At 39.9% G+C, this 21,382-nt stretch overlaps 1 protein-coding gene across 2 annotated transcripts in view; it reads right to left on the reverse strand.

Annotated features, from left to right (window-relative positions):
- Positions 1-21,382, reverse strand: part of sema3gb (sema domain, immunoglobulin domain (Ig), short basic domain, secreted, (semaphorin) 3Gb) — a 56,351-nt gene that overhangs the window by 5,258 nt on the left and 29,711 nt on the right. The window contains exons 3-17 of one of the 2 annotated variants that reach the window (XM_072681808.1): positions 7,894-8,054; positions 7,717-7,779; positions 7,458-7,577; positions 6,591-6,684; positions 6,349-6,468; positions 6,081-6,226; positions 4,920-5,034; positions 4,725-4,794; positions 3,112-3,256; positions 2,617-2,839; positions 1,913-2,001; positions 1,757-1,798; positions 1,418-1,575; positions 654-721; positions 74-198 (exon numbers count right to left, since the gene is read on the reverse strand). In XM_072681808.1, the coding sequence (XP_072537909.1) occupies positions 74-198; positions 654-721; positions 1,418-1,575; positions 1,757-1,798; positions 1,913-2,001; positions 2,617-2,839; positions 3,112-3,256; positions 4,725-4,794; positions 4,920-5,034; positions 6,081-6,226; positions 6,349-6,468; positions 6,591-6,684; positions 7,458-7,577; positions 7,717-7,779; positions 7,894-8,054 (1,739 nt within the window). Of the gene's footprint in view, positions 1-73; positions 202-653; positions 722-1,417; positions 1,576-1,756; positions 1,799-1,912; positions 2,002-2,616; positions 2,840-3,111; positions 3,257-4,724; positions 4,795-4,919; positions 5,035-6,080; positions 6,227-6,348; positions 6,469-6,590; positions 6,685-7,457; positions 7,578-7,716; positions 7,780-7,893; positions 8,055-21,382 lie in introns of both variants that reach the window. The other variant, XM_072681807.1, reaches the window with a different exon arrangement.

Consider the following 21,382-nt stretch of genomic DNA (forward strand, 5'->3'; position numbering starts at 1 on the left):
TGATTGCTACTGTTTGATTGCCGCCTCTCTAATGGTAAGTGCTGATGAGTGATGAACAGAAAGGAAATCTTACTGCTTTGCGTTTGCCGTCCTTTTGACAGAGCCATTTAACGGTAGCCTGAGGAGACCTGGGCTGGCACTCCAGGAAAGTGCTGCTGCCCTCCACGCCATACTGCACCGTCTCCCTCAGGCGCTTCTCTACTGAGAAAACAAGAGATGGTACATACTTAGACACTTGTTCCTTTCCCTTTCTTTTTTCTGTTTAACTGCAGCTGTAATGCAAAACCTAAAATATTCAAAAAAATAGTGAGATTGCCACTGTTTTGGCCTAATAGTCACAGACATTTTATGTGGTTTGGCTTACATTCAAAGGAATGTAAACATTTATCATGACAAAATAAACAGCCTTTACAAATTAAACAATTCACTCGAATTAAACAATTGTAGTTAAAGATGTTTGACCACTTGGAACATCGTACCTGTGATTCACTATATTATATATTATATTATAAATGTATAATTGGTTATATGATTTTTTCAACTCCAAAACTGCATACAAAACTGCCATATTGGCCATGTCTTAACTTTTAAAAAAGTTACTTCCATTCAATTCCACCACACCAGTCACCAGTCCATTTACAATCAGACCTTACCTTTAGAATTGAAGCCCCTGCACTGGCGCAACGGGTCTCCATGTTTGATATCCTGTCTCCGGCTCCTCCTAAGGAATTATGAGTAGAAATTCTCATTAATAAACATCTGAGCTAACACCTGTAACTCATATTCTAATACTGAAACACACACCGCTGAGCCAAGACATTATGAAGTGAATAACTTGATTATCTTTTATGACCTGGTTTAGTGAGTTCTCATAGCATGTATGTGGGAGTGACTCTGACAAGGGCCAAATTGTTATGGCCGTGTGACTGACAGAACATCTCAGAAACAGCAAGGCTTGCAGGCTGCTTCCAGTCAGAAATGATGAGTACCTACCGACAGTAGTCTGGGGAGGAACAAACCATGAAGGATCATAAAGGATCTGCCACTGACTTGTCGCTACCAGAACTCACAGGACACCAACAACAGAGGACCAACAGCATACTACACAGATGGTCATAATGTTTTGCTCATTGGTGCAAAAAAACAAAAAAACTAAACAAAAAAAACCTGTCAAGGTTTGTCAAGTTTTTAGCAACTAGAATCACCAAAGGATGGAAGGACACTTGGCGAGTTTAAAAGCATATCATTATTATCTCCAAAATGGCATTTCTGGAGCATTTGTATTGATCTGTTCATCATGGAATGTTGACACAATGTAAATAACAACTGCTAAATTAAAATTACATCAAAAACTGAAAAAAAATTATATGTGTGTTTTTTGCATGACAGATGTCCAGATAAACAGCAGTATTCAGACCTCTTAGTGGCGGGAGTAAATGCAGAGCATGTCTCGCCATCCCAGGCGCAGTACGGATCTCTGGCCAGGCAGCAGTCAGAGCAGGCTTTACCATACACGTCACACCGGTGCAGAGACACCTGGGTGAGACCTCGCTCCGATGACACATATAGCTGTTGCTGTAATCCACAGTGGAGCAAAAAGGCCACAGTTACAGCATACATGAAATGGGAGAATGTTTAACACTGTAGGATTTAAAACAACATTATTTTTTTGTATACAAAAGAGAACTGTGCTGTATGTTCTAGAATAGTTGTATATGTAATGTTCAGTCTGCTGACTGCAAAAGAGGAATCATACCCTTTTAGAGGACATTTTCAGAGTTTTCACTGGTGCTGGAGTCTGAAAAACATTAGCAGCCACATGTAACCTTGAACTTCAGCATACTATCTTCAGTCAAATAGCTATTTTTTTTTTCTTTCAGATAAAGAGAAACACATGAAATGGTGTGATTACCCTGAAAACCTCCACCTCTTCCAGAATGAGCTCTTCTGTTGTGCTTGTGTCTTTTGGCAAGACGATCACCTTCTGGACCGTTCCTCGATCTGACAGTGAGCAAGAAAGAAATGTCACTTTGTTTTGTTATGCTGATTAAATAAAACTACAACATTAATTACAATGTAATTAAAATGACTTGCATTTAGATTATGGTTACATAGTGTTTGAGTCTGTTTTTAGCCTGAACTTCCAACAGTTTCCATTTATTTCAGTGTCAGAAATGATAAAAACATGGCCAAAATGTCTGAAATGGATGAATAATGAATAAAATATCTAGCTATATCTAATATTCATATAACATTTATTCCTATGTTTATTTGAAGTAAGACACAATTATCATAAAAATACCACATGCTTTTGTTATTGCCTTTTAAACTAATCTTAGGTAGATAACTTTGAGATTAGAGATCATGAATATTACCCTGTACATAGTATTGTTCAGAGACATTTTTGACCTCCAAGGTACAAACAAGGCAAATGTGCTTTAAAGGATTTTATGGTTTGAAAATAAAATAGTAGAAAGTAAATTTACTTTCCCAGATGAAAGATACATTTCTAAATAGAAAAATAAAAAAAAACTTTTTAAAACAGAAACTTCAGCATGACAGAGTTATGCTCCCTTACTAATTGTACTGAAGAAATACTCTTCAGGAAAGTTGTACCTGTTCCCAGGAAGAGCACTTCGTATCTCCCATCTACAGCATCCACCATGTCCACAGCGATGGTGGTGAAGCGGTAGTCCACACCTGTCCTGACCACCAGGGGGCGCTTGTGTGTAGGGTAAATGGGATGGTACATTAGAGGGTGTGCGCGCACAAAGTTGATGGCCTCGTCGGAGAAGGCTTTGGTGGTGTGGAGACCAGGCGTAAACGTTCCTCCAGGGCACTGAGTTCAGCCAGAGAGAAAAGCAGAGAGATACCACCCATAAATCCACACCAGCACATCAATAACGTACGGCTCTGTCGGACTTCAAGAGGATTAGTTTGAAATGCTACAGAATAATGCAATACTACAGCAAGTCTGCCGTGATAAAAGGCTTCATCTTGAGGGTTAATCAATTTCCATGATGATTTATGATGAATCTGCTGGCCAGGATTACATTATTCAGTGTTTGCACTCGGCCCCATAGGAAATAAAACCACACTGGCAGCGCTCACCGTGCCAGGGCGGGGGTAGGGTATTTTTCCAGTGTAAGGAGTCCACTGGTAGTTGTGTCCATGTTTGTGGGAGAAGGGCCCGTTGAAGACGTTTCTAATGTCGGCCATGGAGTACACGCACACTGCTGAACCCTTGAACACAGATCTAGAGACAGAGTGTGAAAGAAAGACAGACAAAGAGCATTTGAGCTTGACACACTATGGATTTAACTAATAGTGCAAATGTAAAGAAATGATTCAGCCAAAAATTTAATTAATCTTTGAGTGTAAAGATATGTGGTGTCTGATGTTTGCTTTGCACTGGAGCTAGGAGGTGAGCACTACTAACAATTAATGGAATCTCACAGCTACCACTTTTTTTTGCTATGCAACCTTCATTTGCCTATTTCTATAGATAACATTATTCCATACAATGTTAAAAAGTGCATATTGTCAATGTCATGCAAAAAAAAACAAAACTCATCTCTCCTGACAGTTTTACAACAGAAGAAAAAAAACACTCCTTAACTTCAATGGAAGTTTAAAGAAGAAGGAAGTAATTTAAGAGCATTCCTATTGGTCCCTTCATCATGAAATTCTGACATAATGTATAAAACAACTCAGATTCACATTATAGCGTGAAAAACAGTAAAAATGGAGACAAGTTTTTTTGCAGGATAGTGACAATATTACTCTGACTACTCAGATTATTAAGAGACACAGGGATGGGTCTAATGGCAACTTTACAGGAGAAGGAAAAACCCTTCCTAACTTTCAATAGAACAGTTCATGTAAACAGTTTTTATTCCAAGTCATCATTAAATTCTGGCACAATAATCATCCCCTTCATCATCCCCTTAACCAATAAATAACCTATTTATTTTACCATAATTTCCCCCTTTTGATGTAAACTGGAAGGGGCTAATGTTGGGTAATGCTTCTGGCAGCGGTACCCTTATAATTGTTTTGTTCCACCCACACAGCTTTAACAAAATTATCCCTACCGCCTCACTACGCTCTAGTCAGATAGGCTGACCAACAAAAACGAACTAGCTAGCTAAATCTAAATCAGCCAGCATAACCCAACATTATCTTGCTAGCTAGTTTATTCATCTGTTTGTCTGTCTGTTCATTAAACTGCCTTTTCAATTGTTTACTCGTCCATCACTTGGCCATAGAAATGAATGGACATAGAAACAAACAGGTCATGTTAGCATTTGATGCTTGTGTTCCCTGGCTGTTCACCCAGCACTACATTTAATCTTCCCTTTTCTATAGATTAAAAAGTTTAATTAAAAAGGATATCAACTATATTAGAACAGCTATATTAGAATTATTGTTTGTATCCAAATTTTGCTGAATGTTTAATATTGCAGTTTTCATAATCCTATTTGGTGGGTGACGAACTTCCATTACATATGAGCTACACAAGCCTCATACCAGCTCTACAGAAAAAAGACAATGCTAATTTCAGACATCGGTCATCTTGGCTGATGGACTACATGTGGGACAATTTGGAAAATTGCGTAAATGTGATTTGTTTGCCAAAAACATTGCTTAAGATTACATTACGGACAAGAGTTACTCATTGGACAATGTGATGTCAAAGGCACAGAATTAGAGAGAGTGTTTACCCAGCAGTGGAGAACACAGCATACACAGTGGGGTTGCGTTCATCATGAGTCCGCTGAATGAACACATCCCCTAAAACATAAACACATGAATCTGTCACTGAAGCTGTTCACTCTAGCAGAACCACAGGAGCAATAATAGACATAATTATTAGGCCATTAGTGAATAAAAAAGGAAAGAAAAACACATCGCCTTACTCAGTTCATCAAAATACGTCTCAACTCCTTCTGCTCCAATTACAGAACAGACCAGACGAGCCTTCAGGAATGTTGTCCACTTATTTACCAGTGACCTTTGACCTCCGTCATCATTCTATCATGAGAAAAGATCCAAAAAAGACAAAACTTTTGAATGTATGAAGAACAATGACACAATATTCAAAATATGCATAAAACGTTTAGTGTTTGAGAATAAGAACTATTTAATCTCTTTTTATCATCTGTCAGACGTCTCTTTTTTTTGAAAGTTCCTCTTCATGGAGTCCCTATTTTTGGACTTTAAGGTATTTATAACTACTTGCAAAACTATTTCCACAACAAAAGGCGGTGCAGGCAGCCAAAGGACTTGTCTTTGATATAAATATGCCAAATATTCCTATAGAGTGACATGCAAAAGTTTAGGCACCCCGGTCTCGTTCTGTTGCTGTAAATAGCTAAGTAACAAAGAGTTGCTAAAGGCAAAAAGTTAAGGTGATACTTTTATGTAAGCAAGGTTACTTTTTTATTATCCATGTTTTACAGTTTGAAAATTAAAAAAGGAAATGGTCAGATGCAAAAGTTGGAGAACCCTGACTTTCGATAATGGTTAGGTCAGGGAACTTTGAAGGCCACTGAAAAACCTTCAGCTTGCGCCTCCCCAAATTTTGTGGTGAGGATGTCGGACCTCTTTCAGTGAAGGTCATATTTGTACAGGTAGAACAGTGCACCACCACACCAGTCTCTGCTAAATCTTCCTGAAGGTCTTCTGCAGTCAAACGGTGGTTTTCAAACTTGCCTTTCTAGCAATCCTACAAGCAGTTCTCTGTGAAAGTTGTCTTGGTCTTCTAGGCCCCAACTTGACCTCCACTTTTTCAGTTAACCGACATTTCCAACTTCCAACACAATTACAAGCTGAGAAAAAGGGCTTCATAGTATTTATAAAGCTTTGAAATTTGCTTCTCTTGGCCTTTTCTAATGCAAACCAGTCAGAGCCATAACAACCTGAGATTACAACTTTTTTGAGGTGGCCAAATATTTACATGATGTCCCTTTTTTCCCCCACTCTAAATTTGTACAAAACAACAATACACTACACTGATCATGCTTAAAATGTTGAAAAGAATACTTCAATAATGTGATGATGATAAAGATTTTTCTCACCAGACAGACTCTACCCACTCTGGCCAGCACGCTGGGTGTGCTGCCTCCCGCTGCATCCAGACTCTTCTCACGGAAGAAAAAATACAACTTGTCGTCATTCTTTTCCGCACTATCTGGAATTTTCTGGATCTTTACAAACACAGGCTCTAAGAGAACGAACAATAAAGAGAAAAAGAAAGAGAAAAAGAAAGATAGGCATATTGGACGCAGCCTTATAAGCACATTATTTACACACTATGCAGAGATCATCAATCTATTCACATCATACCATTTAGCCATCGGGAGTCATACTGCTCAGTCCTGACAGCAGGCCTGTCTCCCAGCGTCCTGAAGATAGCTGGATCTGTCCCCATAAAGTCCACATGCACCCCCGCATACAGGTTACCATCTGCCAAAGGAGGATGAGGGTGGGGAGAAAGAAATGAATCAGGTCTAATGAAGTGTGACTCATTTGTGAGCCCATTTGTTTGGAACTTCAGAGAGTTGACTAGAGAGAGAGAGCAGGCTTACTGATAAGAGCAGCAGCGTTTTCCTGCCGTGGATCATATGGACACTTTCCCTTTCCAGAGTCCACATAGCCAGGAACCAGGCGAAAAAGGTACTCCTGCGCACGCACACACAGGATGAGGAAAGAGAACCTGGCTTTTACTTTACTGTGAGAATGACTCAGATTTAAAATACCCATTAAAAGTAATATATTAGTATTATTATTTTCCTTGTTAAATAGCTTAACATATAAAATATGTGGTTTTGAAAAAATCTAATCATGAATCTGAGTGTTGAAAAACATAAAAAATAACTGTGTTATTAACCATAATTCAGAAACTACTATGAATAATTTGCTGAACACTTGGGTAGGGTAGCAAGATTTGTAGAATCTCTCAAGGTTCAATTTTCGAGTCTATGAAATTGATGATAACTGCAATCGAGTATTGCAGTCATAAAGGTGAAAAACTGAAGTGTGGGCCTATGTACAGGGTTTAAGACATTTAAGAGAATCAGGTGAATATTGGGGGGTTCCTGAGTAGCACTGCCGTCTAAGCATTGGTCTCATCATTGGAGGATCCATAGTCAAGAGTCCCTCAAAGCACAATTAGTCTTACTCTCTCTAGGTGGGTAAGAGGGCCTTCCCTATCCCCATCACTCACTCTGATGAATTGTAAATTAGAGCTCTCCTATAACTTTCCCATGATGTTGCATTAGTGGCAGTTGCAAGATGCAAGACATTTCATGTGAAAGGAAGTGCAAGCTAGCTTGTACTGGCTAATGGGACAAAACTGGAACTGATTCAATTGGAAAAAAGGACCGCTGACAATCTGAATGGAGGTAACCTTTGATGGGCTTTGGGTACAAATGTATATGCATGTGGGCGCCAACCTCCGCCTTCCAGCCCCTGTTGATGAAGGTGCAGATGGGTTTGTAAGCTCCAGTGCCGCATGTGTACAGATGAGTTCTGTTCCATGGCTCGATGAGACGCACAAAGTTGGCACACTCTCCCTGTGCAGGGGCAGGAAAAGACAGCATGTGAGAATTCACTTCATACTTTAATTGAATATGGAAATATTACCCATAGCATCATCCACTAAGGCAAAGAGCTTAGCATTTATGAAAGACCTAGAGCTAAAGACAGACCTACCTGTCCTCCTTTTCCTGTCATTCTGCACTCTCCTTTTCTCTGGGAAGTGGCGGGCCAGTGGATCTAATATCAAACACAGAGGTATAGGTACACTTAGGCACTCTAGTGTACCCTGCAACACGGCAAGCAAACCATGTATGACAAAAACCACTTGCTGTAAACTCTCCTATATCTTACAATGAGTGGCTCCTTATTGATGTTCTGCATGTCCAGGGAGACCAGATACTCGCGGCTTCCCAGGTAGAGCCGGCCCTGGTCCTGGTCCATGTGGAGGATGCGGTAGTCGCTGGTGTTGAAGGAGAAGCTGAAAGGACGAATAGTCCTAGTTTCCAGCAGTTCTGTGGGATAGAGGGAGGAGGGGTTTTTATGGGTATACTTCCAGCAAATTCTTAAAGTTACAGTTTAGTATCGTCTAAATTCTGTCTTCAAAGTCTGCTTCTGTAGTTTTGCACTAGAGTAGAGCTTCTACATCAGCTAGAAGTGTGCGAACTATTTCACAGGGGACCATGAGACCGTGTAATATCTGTAGCTTAGGCTGTTGTCAATTTTCTGCCTTTTTTGGCCATGCTCCCACAACCCTGCAGAAAATAGACCTCCGCCACATTCACTTTACTCTTGAATTACACCTGTCTGAATATGAAACTACTGCAATTTTACAGGTAGCAGTATAGCAGACCTTTTCTGGTATTAAAGCAGTACTGAAGAGTGAAATCTTAGAGACAATTAGAGAAAAAATTAAGAGCATTTACAATACTATAAAACAGTTAGTTCACACCCAGTAAGTAGTCCACAAAACAAAGGATATCTGGGCACAGAAGTCAACAGTTGTGTGATTCTACTGCAGAGGTTTACAATAATCAATAATGATACAATAATACAATAATTACAGTAATGATGGGGTATGTCAACTGTGTTGCAAGATATTAAACACTTAAATAAGGTCATTTATTTAAGGAAAAGTTTTCTTATCTAAATGATTTGGCTGTATTATATATGAAAACACAAAAATCTGGTCCAGGGTGATTCTTCCCCAAAAAGCAAGCCTCAAGCAGGGACTCATCTCAGTCAGATATATATCATATCTGTATCATGCCAAAAATGTTCAAATGTAAAAATAAATATTATTACACCGATTCTGAAATCTAATTGGATGTTCTTAGCTGCTGTAAAATATTCAAATACACACACATGACTGCATAAATCATTTCAAGTGCATATTAATGCAACATATTATATAAAAATGTTGTTATAATATAAAATAAGAGACAAATAAGAAATCCAGTGCATTTATAAACAAATAAAAAAATACAAATAAAGTAATAAAACAATAAAAATAAATCATATATAATAATAATAATAATAATAATAATAATAATAATAATATGAGTAGTAGTATTAACATTATTTATGCTATATTTTTTATATTAGTTTAATTATGTTCATTCTATTTGTTGTAAAGTGAATTCAAAATCATGAAACTTTAAGAAGAACTCATTTGAAGAAGCGGATTCGTGTTATACTTAAATAACCAGTTAGTATTTATGGAAGGCTTTGACAGACACAGTGCTTAGCGCTACAAAGCTTCCAGTAGATCAGTACTGGTTGATACTTGCAGACAAAAATATGGGTGCAACAGCGGAGCAGGCGACAAAGTTCTATAGCTTCATAAAGCTCCAGGGGTGAGAGCACTGGTGTAGGAGCTGTGCTGTAGCTGATGTTATTACAAACAGGAGAAGACTGTGCTCCTAGATCAGTATGCTTAGTCTGAGATTAAAGACCCTAATCTTATGCATGCAGGCCCTGCCTCATTTCTCTATCTGTCATACAGCAGGTGGCAGTAATCTCTGTGCAAGTCTCTCTCTCTCTCTTTCTGTGAGTGTGTGTCCCTCTGTCTCTATTGCTGAGGGCAACAGGGGATGGGAGCAGGTGTGGAGATGAAAGATGAGTTCAGCTGTCTGAGCACGCAGGCCGGCCGCGTGCTAAACGCCTCTTACTGTCCCCGTCCCAGAGCTTTTCCGCACAGCGCAATGCCAGCAATCACAGCAATGCGCTTTACTGCGAATGTTTGCTGTGTTACTGCACATATTCACATAGCTGCACATTACAGAGACAGGACAATTCCACTTGACACACATAGATATCGGGTGACCTGAGAGTGAATGAAAGAGGGGGAGGGAGGGAGGTTGATGAGGTGGGGAGGGGAAAAACTGGTTGACTTTAGATATAAATCTGGGGTTATGAGGACGTGCTGACATCAGTGCCCTCTACGAGTACAAGTGGAAGTGCATGTTTAGCGCACAGGGGGAGGTTGAGGGTATGAGTGACACGCAGAGCAAACCTATAAATTACTTCATGTTAGCCTTATCCCACCCGGCACTTTGATCTCAGAGGATCGCAGAGGTTCCTCCCAATTGCTAACCTGCCTCAACTGCAGCCCCTGCTTTGAATAAATAGAAATAGCATTGGTAGTGGCGGCGAGAAGGTCATCCTCGTGAACGGTTTCATGTAATGCCTATGATACAAGCTCTAATTCAGGGTTGTCCACATCCCAGCACAGTTTGGTGATTTCTCTTCCTTGAGACGTCTGGCTGAACTCATCAGATAATTATCAGGTCTAGTAGGTATGTGTTTGTATACCAGACCTGGGCACTCCTACAGTAATTAATCCCTACTAGAACCAGTGTCTGCAATAAAATCTGCTTATACAGCAATACTATATGTGAAGTGTGTTCAGAATTTTAAAGATGCTTTCAATATGATGAAAACCTCTAGTTTTTGAGAATTTGAATGGTTTTCTGCTCTTATGCTATGCCAGAAACTGCGAAGTGTGTCCACATTTGCACAACTATAAAAAAAAAATCAATCCAAACCTAACCATATAAAAAAGAAAAAAAAGAAAAAAAGAAAGAAAATAAGAGTTAATCAACACAATTATAAGAACCATTCCCAAATTTGTATTTCTTTTTTCTATATAATTTTATATAATTATAATTTTAAATCATGTAACAATTCACAGTTGATAAGATAAGATAAGAAAATCCTTTATTAGTCCCCTTTATTAATGGGGAAATTCTCAGACAATCGCATAATCAACTAAGAGCTATTTAACTAAAACAATGGGTAGCTCTGATCTCAAAACCTTCTGAAATCTCTCTGAAATATTGAGATCAATATTGATCATTTTTGACCACATTAAATTTTACAGTTACAGGTTTTGGTAATGTCTTGATCCTTAAAATTGTTTCAGTATCATATCACTTTGGTCTTGCTCTAGTGCCTTGATGTTGTGACATTTCCCCCACTGTTTTTTCTTTCTTCTTAAATTAAATTCCCAACCTATTTTGCACTTTCCCTGGGAGGGGGAAGGCTAGCATTTGTTTATTGAATTTTGAACGGCTGTTAACACGACATCTTTGGACAGCTAAAAATGCAACAAGGAGATAACTAACTGCCAATTCTGTCATGTTAACTAACAGACAGCCATAATGGCTAGCATCACAATAAGCAATGGGTGGAGGCTTTGTTCCTACAGTGAGCAAAGCCAGCTATGCTCCCGACCATACCATACTTTAAAAAAGTGAAACTCTCTAAGCACTGGCCTCATCATTGGGGGGGGGGGGGGTTTGGTAGTTTGATTTTCTATGATGTCACAGCCATCCATGGCCAAGAGTTGAATGGAACCTCTTCTCTCACTAATCACTCGGTGTGATGCTAGCTGATGTACCAGAGTTGAACAGTTAGTGTTCTCTTTCGGGCCGTGCTGAGCTGTCCAATGATGTTAAGTTAGCTGCAATGCAATTCAATCCTGTAATTTTAGGGCAATTTTGTTAACCTTAACCAGCTACAAAAATGTCTTAATTAAGTGCAATGTCATCTGCACCAGCATGACTTGAACATTTACAGCCAACAGTCCCATTTTATTGTATCTTTTTTTTAATTAATTTAATTTTCTTCAATTTTAGATAGCCAATTACCCAACCCACTCGATAGTCCCATCCCCCAATCACATGTAATGCTCCTGACATTGGAAAGCTGAGGACTAACACATACCTCCTTCGACACATGCACAACCATGGGGGCAGCATCCCACTGAAGGGATGTGGGGAGAGAGCGATATCTACCCACATGGAGAGAGCAAGGCCAATTGTGTTTTCTTAGGCAAGCAGCATGACCTGAGACACTATGGCCTTGGGTCATAGTGGCAGTGCTTTAGTCCACTGGACCACTCGGAGACCTAACGTCACCACTTCTGTCATCTTACGTTTTTAACGCCTTACATTTTTTTAACAGAGAAAGAAAATACACATATAGGTCTGACTGCGCCACAGAGCATAAAAGAAAAGGCCTCTGTGAGCGTATCTAAATCGCAAAAAGCTATTTTTCACAGGACATGACGGCTGTTTGCACAGGATTAATATAGCCTGGGGTTATTTCTGTGATACAATTTATAGTAGCTATTTAACAGGCTTTCTTTCAGATATGATTGGCATTTAATATGGAGTATGTGAAGATTTTCAAACTAAGGAGATCAAAAAGTTAAATATACGCCGTCTACTATTTCACGATTATAAATCTTTCATAAAACTACATTTAAATAGCTACTGACAAACACACCCAACCGACTTTGGAAGATGACAACACCAGAGCCATGTAGAACCTCACATGTGTATGAATGTGCCACGATGACAGTCTGAGAGTGTATATGTGCATGCTAATGGGTGTGTGTTTTGTGCTCCTCTTGGTGCTCTAACTAGGTGACGAAGTGTAGTGCTGGTGTGTGTGAGGTGTCGTCTCCCTCTGGCAGCTGTATGGGTGATCCTCCAGCCACGCTTAGAATCTCTCTGGGCCCGGGGCCACAGGGTCAGCCTGGGATTCCTGACCGCTCGCTGCATTCTGGGGCCACAGAGCTATTCTCAGCCCTCCTCTCATCCCTGTCCAACAGGCTTTATCCACAAAATCCACTACCTTTGTACAAGGGCGGGACATGCGGTCAGGCTTTTTCCAGGAGGACGTGGGTGCCCACTGTGCAAAGGCCAGGCCCAACTGCACATGTCTGGATCTCTACATCTACTGGGACAATGGAATTAGTGGAGGTGGTGAAGAATTTCTTAATGAGAGGCGACTGATGATGGTTCCTAGCTTTGCTAATGACTTTGTAACTTCAAAAACGTTGATATGGGTAAACAAAGTAATTTGCTGCGTAAATAAAGTAATGAGCAGGTGATTGACCCTTTCATTCTTTCACAGCAACTGGCACAATGCTAATGTACATCCTGGCACAATGCTAAATGACATGCTTCTAAAACAGAAGGTGTGTATTTTTTTGTACATGTAGTTGTGGTCATTAAGAATACATTTCTGATTGCTAATGTTCACAGGCTTCAGTTATTTTAAAGTTATTGTTTGGGCCGAGGTAGCGTCCCACATTATACCACTACCTGCTGTAGCATGGCTAAAGTTACCATAAGCCATACAGACGGGTGGAAAAACAAAGCAAACACTCAAATAAACTGGTGTTGCACCACCACATATCCCCAGAACATATCCTGGAACTATACTGGAGAGATGAACACCATTCTTTTAAAGACAGAAAGACAGTCTGCCCAAAATCTCCCATCATTATTCACTCGGGTTGAGTCGAGATGAGTGCTAATTCTTAATGATCCTGATAAGGGGATCCAAACCATAACAGACCCTGTTTACACCTGGTCATTTCATGGGTCTTGAGTATCAGGATTATATCTGGATGAGGCAAATTAAGCCAAATATAAGTGAAAGTGCAAACACAGCCAAGACACATTTAAATCAGATAGAAAATCCAATCACTTAAACTTATTCAGGAGGTGGTCTGAGACCCATTTTGAGCCACGTTATAGCAGTGTAAACACATCTGCCTCCCAAGACACATTCGCCAATCAGAACCCAACTGGAACATCAGTAATAATTGCCATGTAACCCAGATACTAGTCAAGTAATCAGATGTAAACAGGGTCATAAAGACATTACTTACTGTTGGGGTCAAGCATCCAGGCTGTACCTTTCTCGTAGTGTTGCCACACATGCACTCACCCCCCGGTGAAGAGCACGGTGAAGAATGACTTGACTGCCATAGATTAGTGACAACTTTGTCGCACATCTACTGGCAGGTGTCAATTTAGCTGTTTCTGTTTTTATGACTGAATTAATGTTTCTTAAGGTTTTCCCTGAGCAGTGCCATAAAAAATTCACCTAAATGATTGAGTTATTTGAAAGGCTTTACACACATTTCTACTGAAAACATGGTATTTTAAGGAACCAAAACTGTCATATAAAGAAGCACCTTTATTTTTTTCATAATTTGTTATTCACATTGTTCCCTTTTTCATCAAGTATGGTAGTGCCAAAACTAATCCACCTGTTCGTAACTCCCCCTAAGCACTTCTCTCCCGATACATGCAAAGTCAGCCACTTTTCAAACACACTCAGATGAAAAAGCCAAGTCCCCAGCTCCACCACACTAGCTAACAGACACCTGTGCATAGGAGTGATGAGGGAAGAGAGCACCATCTACCCAACCAGACAAAGCACAGTCAATTTTGCTCTCTCTGACAACCGATGACTTGCGACCCCCATGGTGCCAGCACATTAATACATGACTGATGAGCCACTCGGAGCCCGAAGCACCTTCATTTTTAAGAGCATATATGTTTTGTGCTGTTGTTGTTTAAAGAAAAGAAAAAAGAAACATTGCTTGGTTTGATAAATCAGTTGGACACATCGCCCTACAGTTCAGTGGGTTAAACTTCACGTTGGTTTAAGGTAACACTGATGAATAAACTGTACACAATTAGCTTCCCTCAGTTAATAATGGAATGAGGCTATACAAAATATAGTGTAAATGAGGCAAATTTAATTTTAGTGTCCAACCTGAATACTACCAGACTGTCCGACTGTAAGAGAGAGTAAGAGTAAGATCTTATCTGTTCTGACCAATATTATTATTATTATTATTATTATTATTATTATTAATTATCATTAGACACATTTTAGACCCTTCTGGCTATACTGAGTTCATAGAGCTTTTACTACACAACTGTGCGACACAACTGCACAGCAGTTTGAGCGAGAACAGGAACAGTTTTGCATTGTCTGCATGTCCGTGACCTCTGACACCAACCATAACCAGTCCCTGGACATGACCCCAAGCTAATGACGATGACCTTAAACCTCAGAGACTCTAGACACTCTCGGCGTAGATGACAAACCTCAAGGCAGCTCTGCTAAAGCTGAAGTTAACTATAGTCTGAGGCAGGTCTGGTTTTGTCATTTGTATGTGTGGGTGTGAACTTACACTTATGTGAGCGCACACAAAAAGATGACGTAGTACTTTTTTTCTGCTGACTGGGCACAATTCATTAGGCATTAAGCAACTGTCCGTCCAGTTTACACTGAAGCCACACAAGTGACACTGAAACTAAAAACACATGATGAAAGGAAGTGGGCTAAAAGCGAAGGCCAGTGGGGCGGTCAGTGCATGAAGGCAAAATTGGCCTAATGGAAAACAGATTTTCCCCAAAATAAACTGAGCTGGGTGAAAGCTTATGAATCAGACTCCAGACTCTTACCTATCTATTGGCCATAGGAACCAATGCAGTGTTTATTATGTATAACAAACCTAGCAGTAGGAATTTATTGGATAGTGGCAGAGAGGAGTTTAGGGGGAGCCTTGTTTATGGACTGGATTTGGGACATGTTTGCCAACTGGACTTGACTTTGGGGACTATGAATGTTTGTGTGTGTGTGTGTGTGTGTGTGTGTGTGTGTGTGTGTGTGTGTGCCTGTGCCTGTGTGTACACCAGTGTGAGCCAGGGTCAATTCCACAGCCAAAAGCTGGTGTAATAGGATTCATTTGTGGAGAACAAAAATGGTCACATTTTCCACTTGCAGTCTCCCTGACCAGCTGGAAATCAGGCTTTGCAAATCCAGGAGTTGGATTTGGAGAAACAGAGCCTGCTCCCCGGCACACAGATAATAACATTAAGAAACAGTAGGCAGGTTGGCATGGGGCAAGTATGCTAGCTCAAGGCTAGCGTATTTGCTCATTGTTAGTGCCAGATTGAGCCATTAGGTGTTTATATATTCCTAAGAAACTAGTTTAAACAGGTCAATTACAGCAGTGCAAAATACAGACTGTTGGTTTCAAATATGAATGTAAAATTCTGAATTCTCAAATAAACTGAAAACAAAAACATTAATCCTTTAAAACACATTTAGGCCTGTAAGAGGTACCATGTTTAACTTCCTGGCCCTCAAATGGCACAAACTACATATTACTTTCATAGCATAATAGGTCTTAATGTTTAAACTTAAGCCTAAGTTTCAGTGGGGATAATACCAACATACACATTTGTGAAATGTATGAAATCGAGACACAACCATATCGTATTGATACGAATTCTGAATTTTGCAAATTGTGACAGCCCTACTAGGTACATGTTTACTCCAGGAGTGTTAAACATATGGTAAAAAGGTTTTTACTCCAGCCCACCAAATGAATTTAGAATCCACAGGCTGATATTCTCAGTTTCAGGTGGGGGTAGAATCTTTCCAACAGCAAATCAGCTTGTATTTCCATTTAGCGAGAGTACAGCTTATTAATCTCGGAAAACTCACAAATAATGTTTTTACTGTGAAGTACAAACAAATATTTATGCACTTGGTTAGTTTATGTTTTTCACACATAAATTGTTCTAAATGTCAGAACGGTAGCCACTGATGCAGCCTCTGCGACCTCAGATCCACAGAGCTACGGACACTGTCCATGAACAGGTTTACTGGGATATGTGATATTATAGCTATGACAGAAACTATACACCAATTAGCTGTAACATTAAAAATATCCTGCCTAATACGGAGTAGGGCCACCCTGTGCCACAACAACTGAGATCTGAGCATTCGATTTCAAAAGAGGCATGGACTCTGAAAACTTCTGAAGGAGTCCTGTGGTATCTGAAACCAAGATGTTAGCAGCAGATCCTTTAAGTGCTTCTTAAGTTGTGAGGTGGGGTCTCCATGGATTGCATCAATGAGCCTTAGTACCCATGACCCTGTCGCCGGTTCCCGGCTACCGGTACACACTAACACACACCACCACCATGTCAGGGTCACTGAGTGACGCCTAAATAATAGCTGCTCTTTGGTGGTCCTGTGGGGTCCTGACCATTGAAGAACAGGGTGAAAGGAGGCTAACAAAGTATGCAGGGAAACAGATGGGCAACAGTCTGTAATTATAGAACAACATAGCGCTCCTATATGGCAAGTGGAGCTGACATAAAGGACAATGAGTGTACAAAACAAGGAGATGGTATTGTTTTGGCTGATCTGTGTATATGTATTGAAATTTGATGTCTGCAAACAAAAATACAGTAAGCACCCAAATATGGGTTTAAGTGGTTGTATATATTACCACAGACAGCTACAGTCTATTGGGGGGGGTGTCATAGTGGGAAGTGTCTTTGACCTGGAACTGAAATAACCAGCTGGAGGTGAATCATTTTTGGAGCAGGGTGGAGGGAATGTTCCATGCGCTTCCAGGCAAAAAGACCAGCTTGTTTTTCTTCTCATGCAGCTTTTGCTTTTATTAGGATTTGTTTAAACAAGCAAAATTAGGTGCCCCTTCATGTTTTCTGCACAACTCTATGCAGCACCCTCACAAAATTGAAATTTTACTGCATTACAGAGGGAAAACCCATCTTACAATAACTCCGATAATGCGTTGACCACATTCTCTCTATTGGGATCCACAACTTCTGTTGATAATGAAGATTACTAGCTCAAGATCATTAATGCATAAAGTCAAAGATCTTTCAAGCCAGACCAAATGCTTCACATTTTAAGTTTAAGTTTAATAGTTAATTAAAGCTCATTATGCTCCCAAAATTCCAGTGTAGAGAAAGCATTTGAGTTCAGAGAATGAGGTTTAGTGGCATATCCACTGGGAGACTATGTGGCCATAACAAACCTAGACCTAATACACAGTGACAGGGTGCAGAACACAGTGAATAGTGAAGCAGGGGAGCTTGGCACATGACTAACAGTCCCTCTGCTGCCTGTAAATTACATGTACGAATAAGGCAAGAGAGGTTAAATGTTTTAATGCCTTAAAACAAAATATGTACATATTAAAAGATATTATTAACCGTCTTAAAGGGTTTATAGTTAAGACGTTTTGCAACAGGTCAATTTAGACTACCATAGGCCAACAGAAGGAAGAAAGACAGTCCCCACTTTGTGAACGCTTCAGTAAGAAAGCAGATTCAGACTGTTTTAAAAAGTGCAGAAAATATTCCACATCTGTGTGTTTCTTTTGGACATTGCTAGATTGCACCTAGTCTAAACTCTGAACTGCAGGTTCAGCTCTTTTTCCTCCAAGCCCGGTTCAAACCCCACTCAGCGGTTTGTCAGGAAACGGTAGCCACTGATGCGGCCTCTGCGACCTCAGATCATTTCTGCGTTTTCTCTGGTAATTGTTATGGTTGGGCAGAGAAATATAGGTCTAGTTTCTCCTGCAAATGGGAAAACTGAGTATTACTGTGCATTGCTCAGAAGTGACTAGCAAAAAGATTCTTTTGAGCAATGCTATAGAAGAATAACTACATATATATAAAACTTTTATTTAAAAGTTTTACCTTCAGTTTATGGTAGTTGCTTGTGCTCTTTGTTGTTGGTTTTTGTACTGTTTATGTGCTGTTCACTCCCAGATAACATGTCCGTGTGGGGCCTGTATGAGTAGCCCAACTGGAAACCAGAAAGTTTTGTTTATGGGTTTCATGTAGGCATCACATATGGATGCCCACCAGGGTCCCACCAGGGTCAGTGATGTGACCAGGAGAGGTTAAATAAAAAAAAAGAGGGCCCTCTCTAGGTTGTACATCATAGTAGAGTAGATTTCACCTATGTGAGATTAGGGTGTGCTGTAACGATGGCGCCAATTTGGGAACCCCACAAGAACAAGAAGGTATATTTTATTTTTTTTTGTATTTGATTTACTTCTCTGTGAAATCCAGCTGATTTTGGGGGTGCTGATTTTGTATATTACTGACTATCATTAATTCGTTGGCAGTCTCTGGAGAGGGATTGGGATAGTACCAAATTCATTCACGTCGGATCTCTGTTAGCTGGATTAATAGCGGAGAGATCAGAAGTAGCCTTATGAAAAGTGATTTTTCCTCTGATGAATATTCTGGTGTCAAACCTTTAAACAGTGTCCATGTGACTCTGTTATGTTAGCATTAAGCTAACCGTGTTGAATTTTGGATGTTGACCTCTTCAGTAAACCTAAAAGAACTAAAAATCAAAACCAGTTAAACAGAACCCAACCACAAGACAGTCTAGACTGGTGGCTCTATACAAACCTGAAAACACCGTACAAAGATCTAGTGTTTAACTCGTTGAATTAGCTGCTGTGCCACCCGTGGCTTTTTAATTGATAAGAAGACCAATATAATGCCATAATGTGTTTATAAGTTCCTTTTCCGGACCCCCGAATTTAGATTTTGATGCTGTCATGGAGTGTCTTGTTCTTGTGGAGTTTTTTAGCCTCCTGATGCTAAGCTCCAATGTTTCTGATCACTGTGGGTTGAATTAATGGCTGTTGGCCAGTGGAGCTGGCTATAGACCAGAACACATCAACATCAAATATCCACACTGGTCTGAGAGCAGTTTTAGAGTTTGTATTAACATGCCTAGGTTTTGTGTTTGGTATTAAAGGCCCTGGTTCGGTTTAAAAGGGCGACTTCTCAGACAAAGTTTTACAAGAAGGCCATGGTGAAGTTCTCATTTGTGTGGAATTTCTCCAAGTTTCTCTTGGGAAGGAGCGTGGAGCAGGCCAATCTCACTGACCTACTGTGTTTGTTGCTGTCTCTCTTTGGCTCTCTTATTCCCTCTCCCCTTCTCTCTTTTAATGCTCCCAATTATGGAGACAAGCTGTCAGTCCTAATAACCGGTTACAAAATCTACTGTAAACACTTCAGCTCTGCTGGAGATGCAAATCTCAGCATTACCTCATTGCAACTGTATCTCATCAAAACATATTACATACAAACTTAAGTCATTATATTGAGAGACATCTATGAACAGATAAAACAAGCATGGGGTCTTGGCACGGCTTTACTACAGTCTTCACTTTTCTTTCTTTTTAATCTCCCCCACTCTGTATGAAACAGAGATCTGACGTCGCTGTAGCTTCAATGATTGTTTACACCAGCCGAACGGCAGCCTCCAGATTTTAATTCATCGCAACCTCCTGTTTTCCATTCAAACCTCTGTACCAGAATCACATGGTCACCTCTTGAAAGGTCTGACACCAGAACATTCATCAGAGGAAAAGAATCACTTCCCATAAGACTTCTGATCTCTCAGCCATTAATCCTGCTGTTTTTCCTGGTTTGTGAGTATATGTATCTCTTTATACTTTCCAAAGAAGTCTCCCACATTTAAAGTAGAGCGTCATTGCTGGTCCTGGAGAGCCGGATGGTCTGGGAAAAGGGCCTGGTTCCAGGATGAAGCAACAGGCCTGCTGTATCTCATTCTGTCCTTTAACACTCACAAGGGGAGCTGAGGCATATGTAATCCCAGCACCAGTGTATGTATCTTCGGCTACTGGTTCTGGCTGGAGAACAAAGAAGTGGAAGAGGTGCTGGTACACACACGTTTTCATACCTTGTCAGGCTGTGGGTCCGTACATGCATCTCCCATATACAGTCATGTGAAAAAGTTAGGACACCCCATGAAAACCTTTGTCTATTTTAATGTATTTAAACATGCAGACATTTGATCTTCATCTTAACAATATTTAGAATTATTTGGAGATAAGTGGAGGTAATTAAACATTAAACTGACAAAATGTCTTTTCATAATGTAATTAATAGAAATGCTATTTTCTTGTAAGGAAAAAGTGAGGACACCCTATGCTCCAATAGCTGATATTCCCCTTGGCTGAAATAACTTCAATTAGATTCATTTCCTATAATGAATTCCCAGTCTCGGACATCAACTAGGGGAAAGTCGTTCCCACTCCTCCATGCAGTATTCTTTCAGCTGTGTGACGTTTCAGCTTTAGTTTTTAGACAGATGGTTTCACATTTTCCTCAAGCACCCCATGATACAATAACATAGTGGATTCTTTATTGGAGAGCTCTCCAGACCCTACTGCAGAAAAGCAGTCCCAAACCATGACATTTCCACCTCCATGCTACACAGTTGATATGGGGTTCTTATCCTCAAATGCTGTGTCTGGTTTATGCCAGACATGTCCTCTGTTACTCTGTCCAATTAATTCAACTTTGGTTTAATTTGTCACAAGAACATTGTTCCAGATGTCTTGGTCTAGATGTTCTCTGAAAAAGAACATGAAAATCTTTCTGATGCTAGCTGCTGTACTTTGACCTTAGCTGTGGCAAGAGCTATCTGTAGATCCTGTGATGACATTTTAGGATTGATGAAGACTTCTTTATGTATTTTGTAACTTATGTAATAAATGTGGGTGTGTCCTAACTTTGTCATCACAGGACATTTTCATTTGTATTAATAGGATTTTACAAATAATTGTTTGTAAAACATTTCCTCTGCTTCTCCCAATATTAGTTAAATTCAAACGTCCATATGTTTAAATACAGTAAAAAGAGAA

This window comes from Salminus brasiliensis, chromosome 6, assembly GCF_030463535.1.
Source record: "Salminus brasiliensis chromosome 6, fSalBra1.hap2, whole genome shotgun sequence".
NCBI lineage: Eukaryota > Metazoa > Chordata > Actinopteri > Characiformes > Bryconidae > Salminus > Salminus brasiliensis.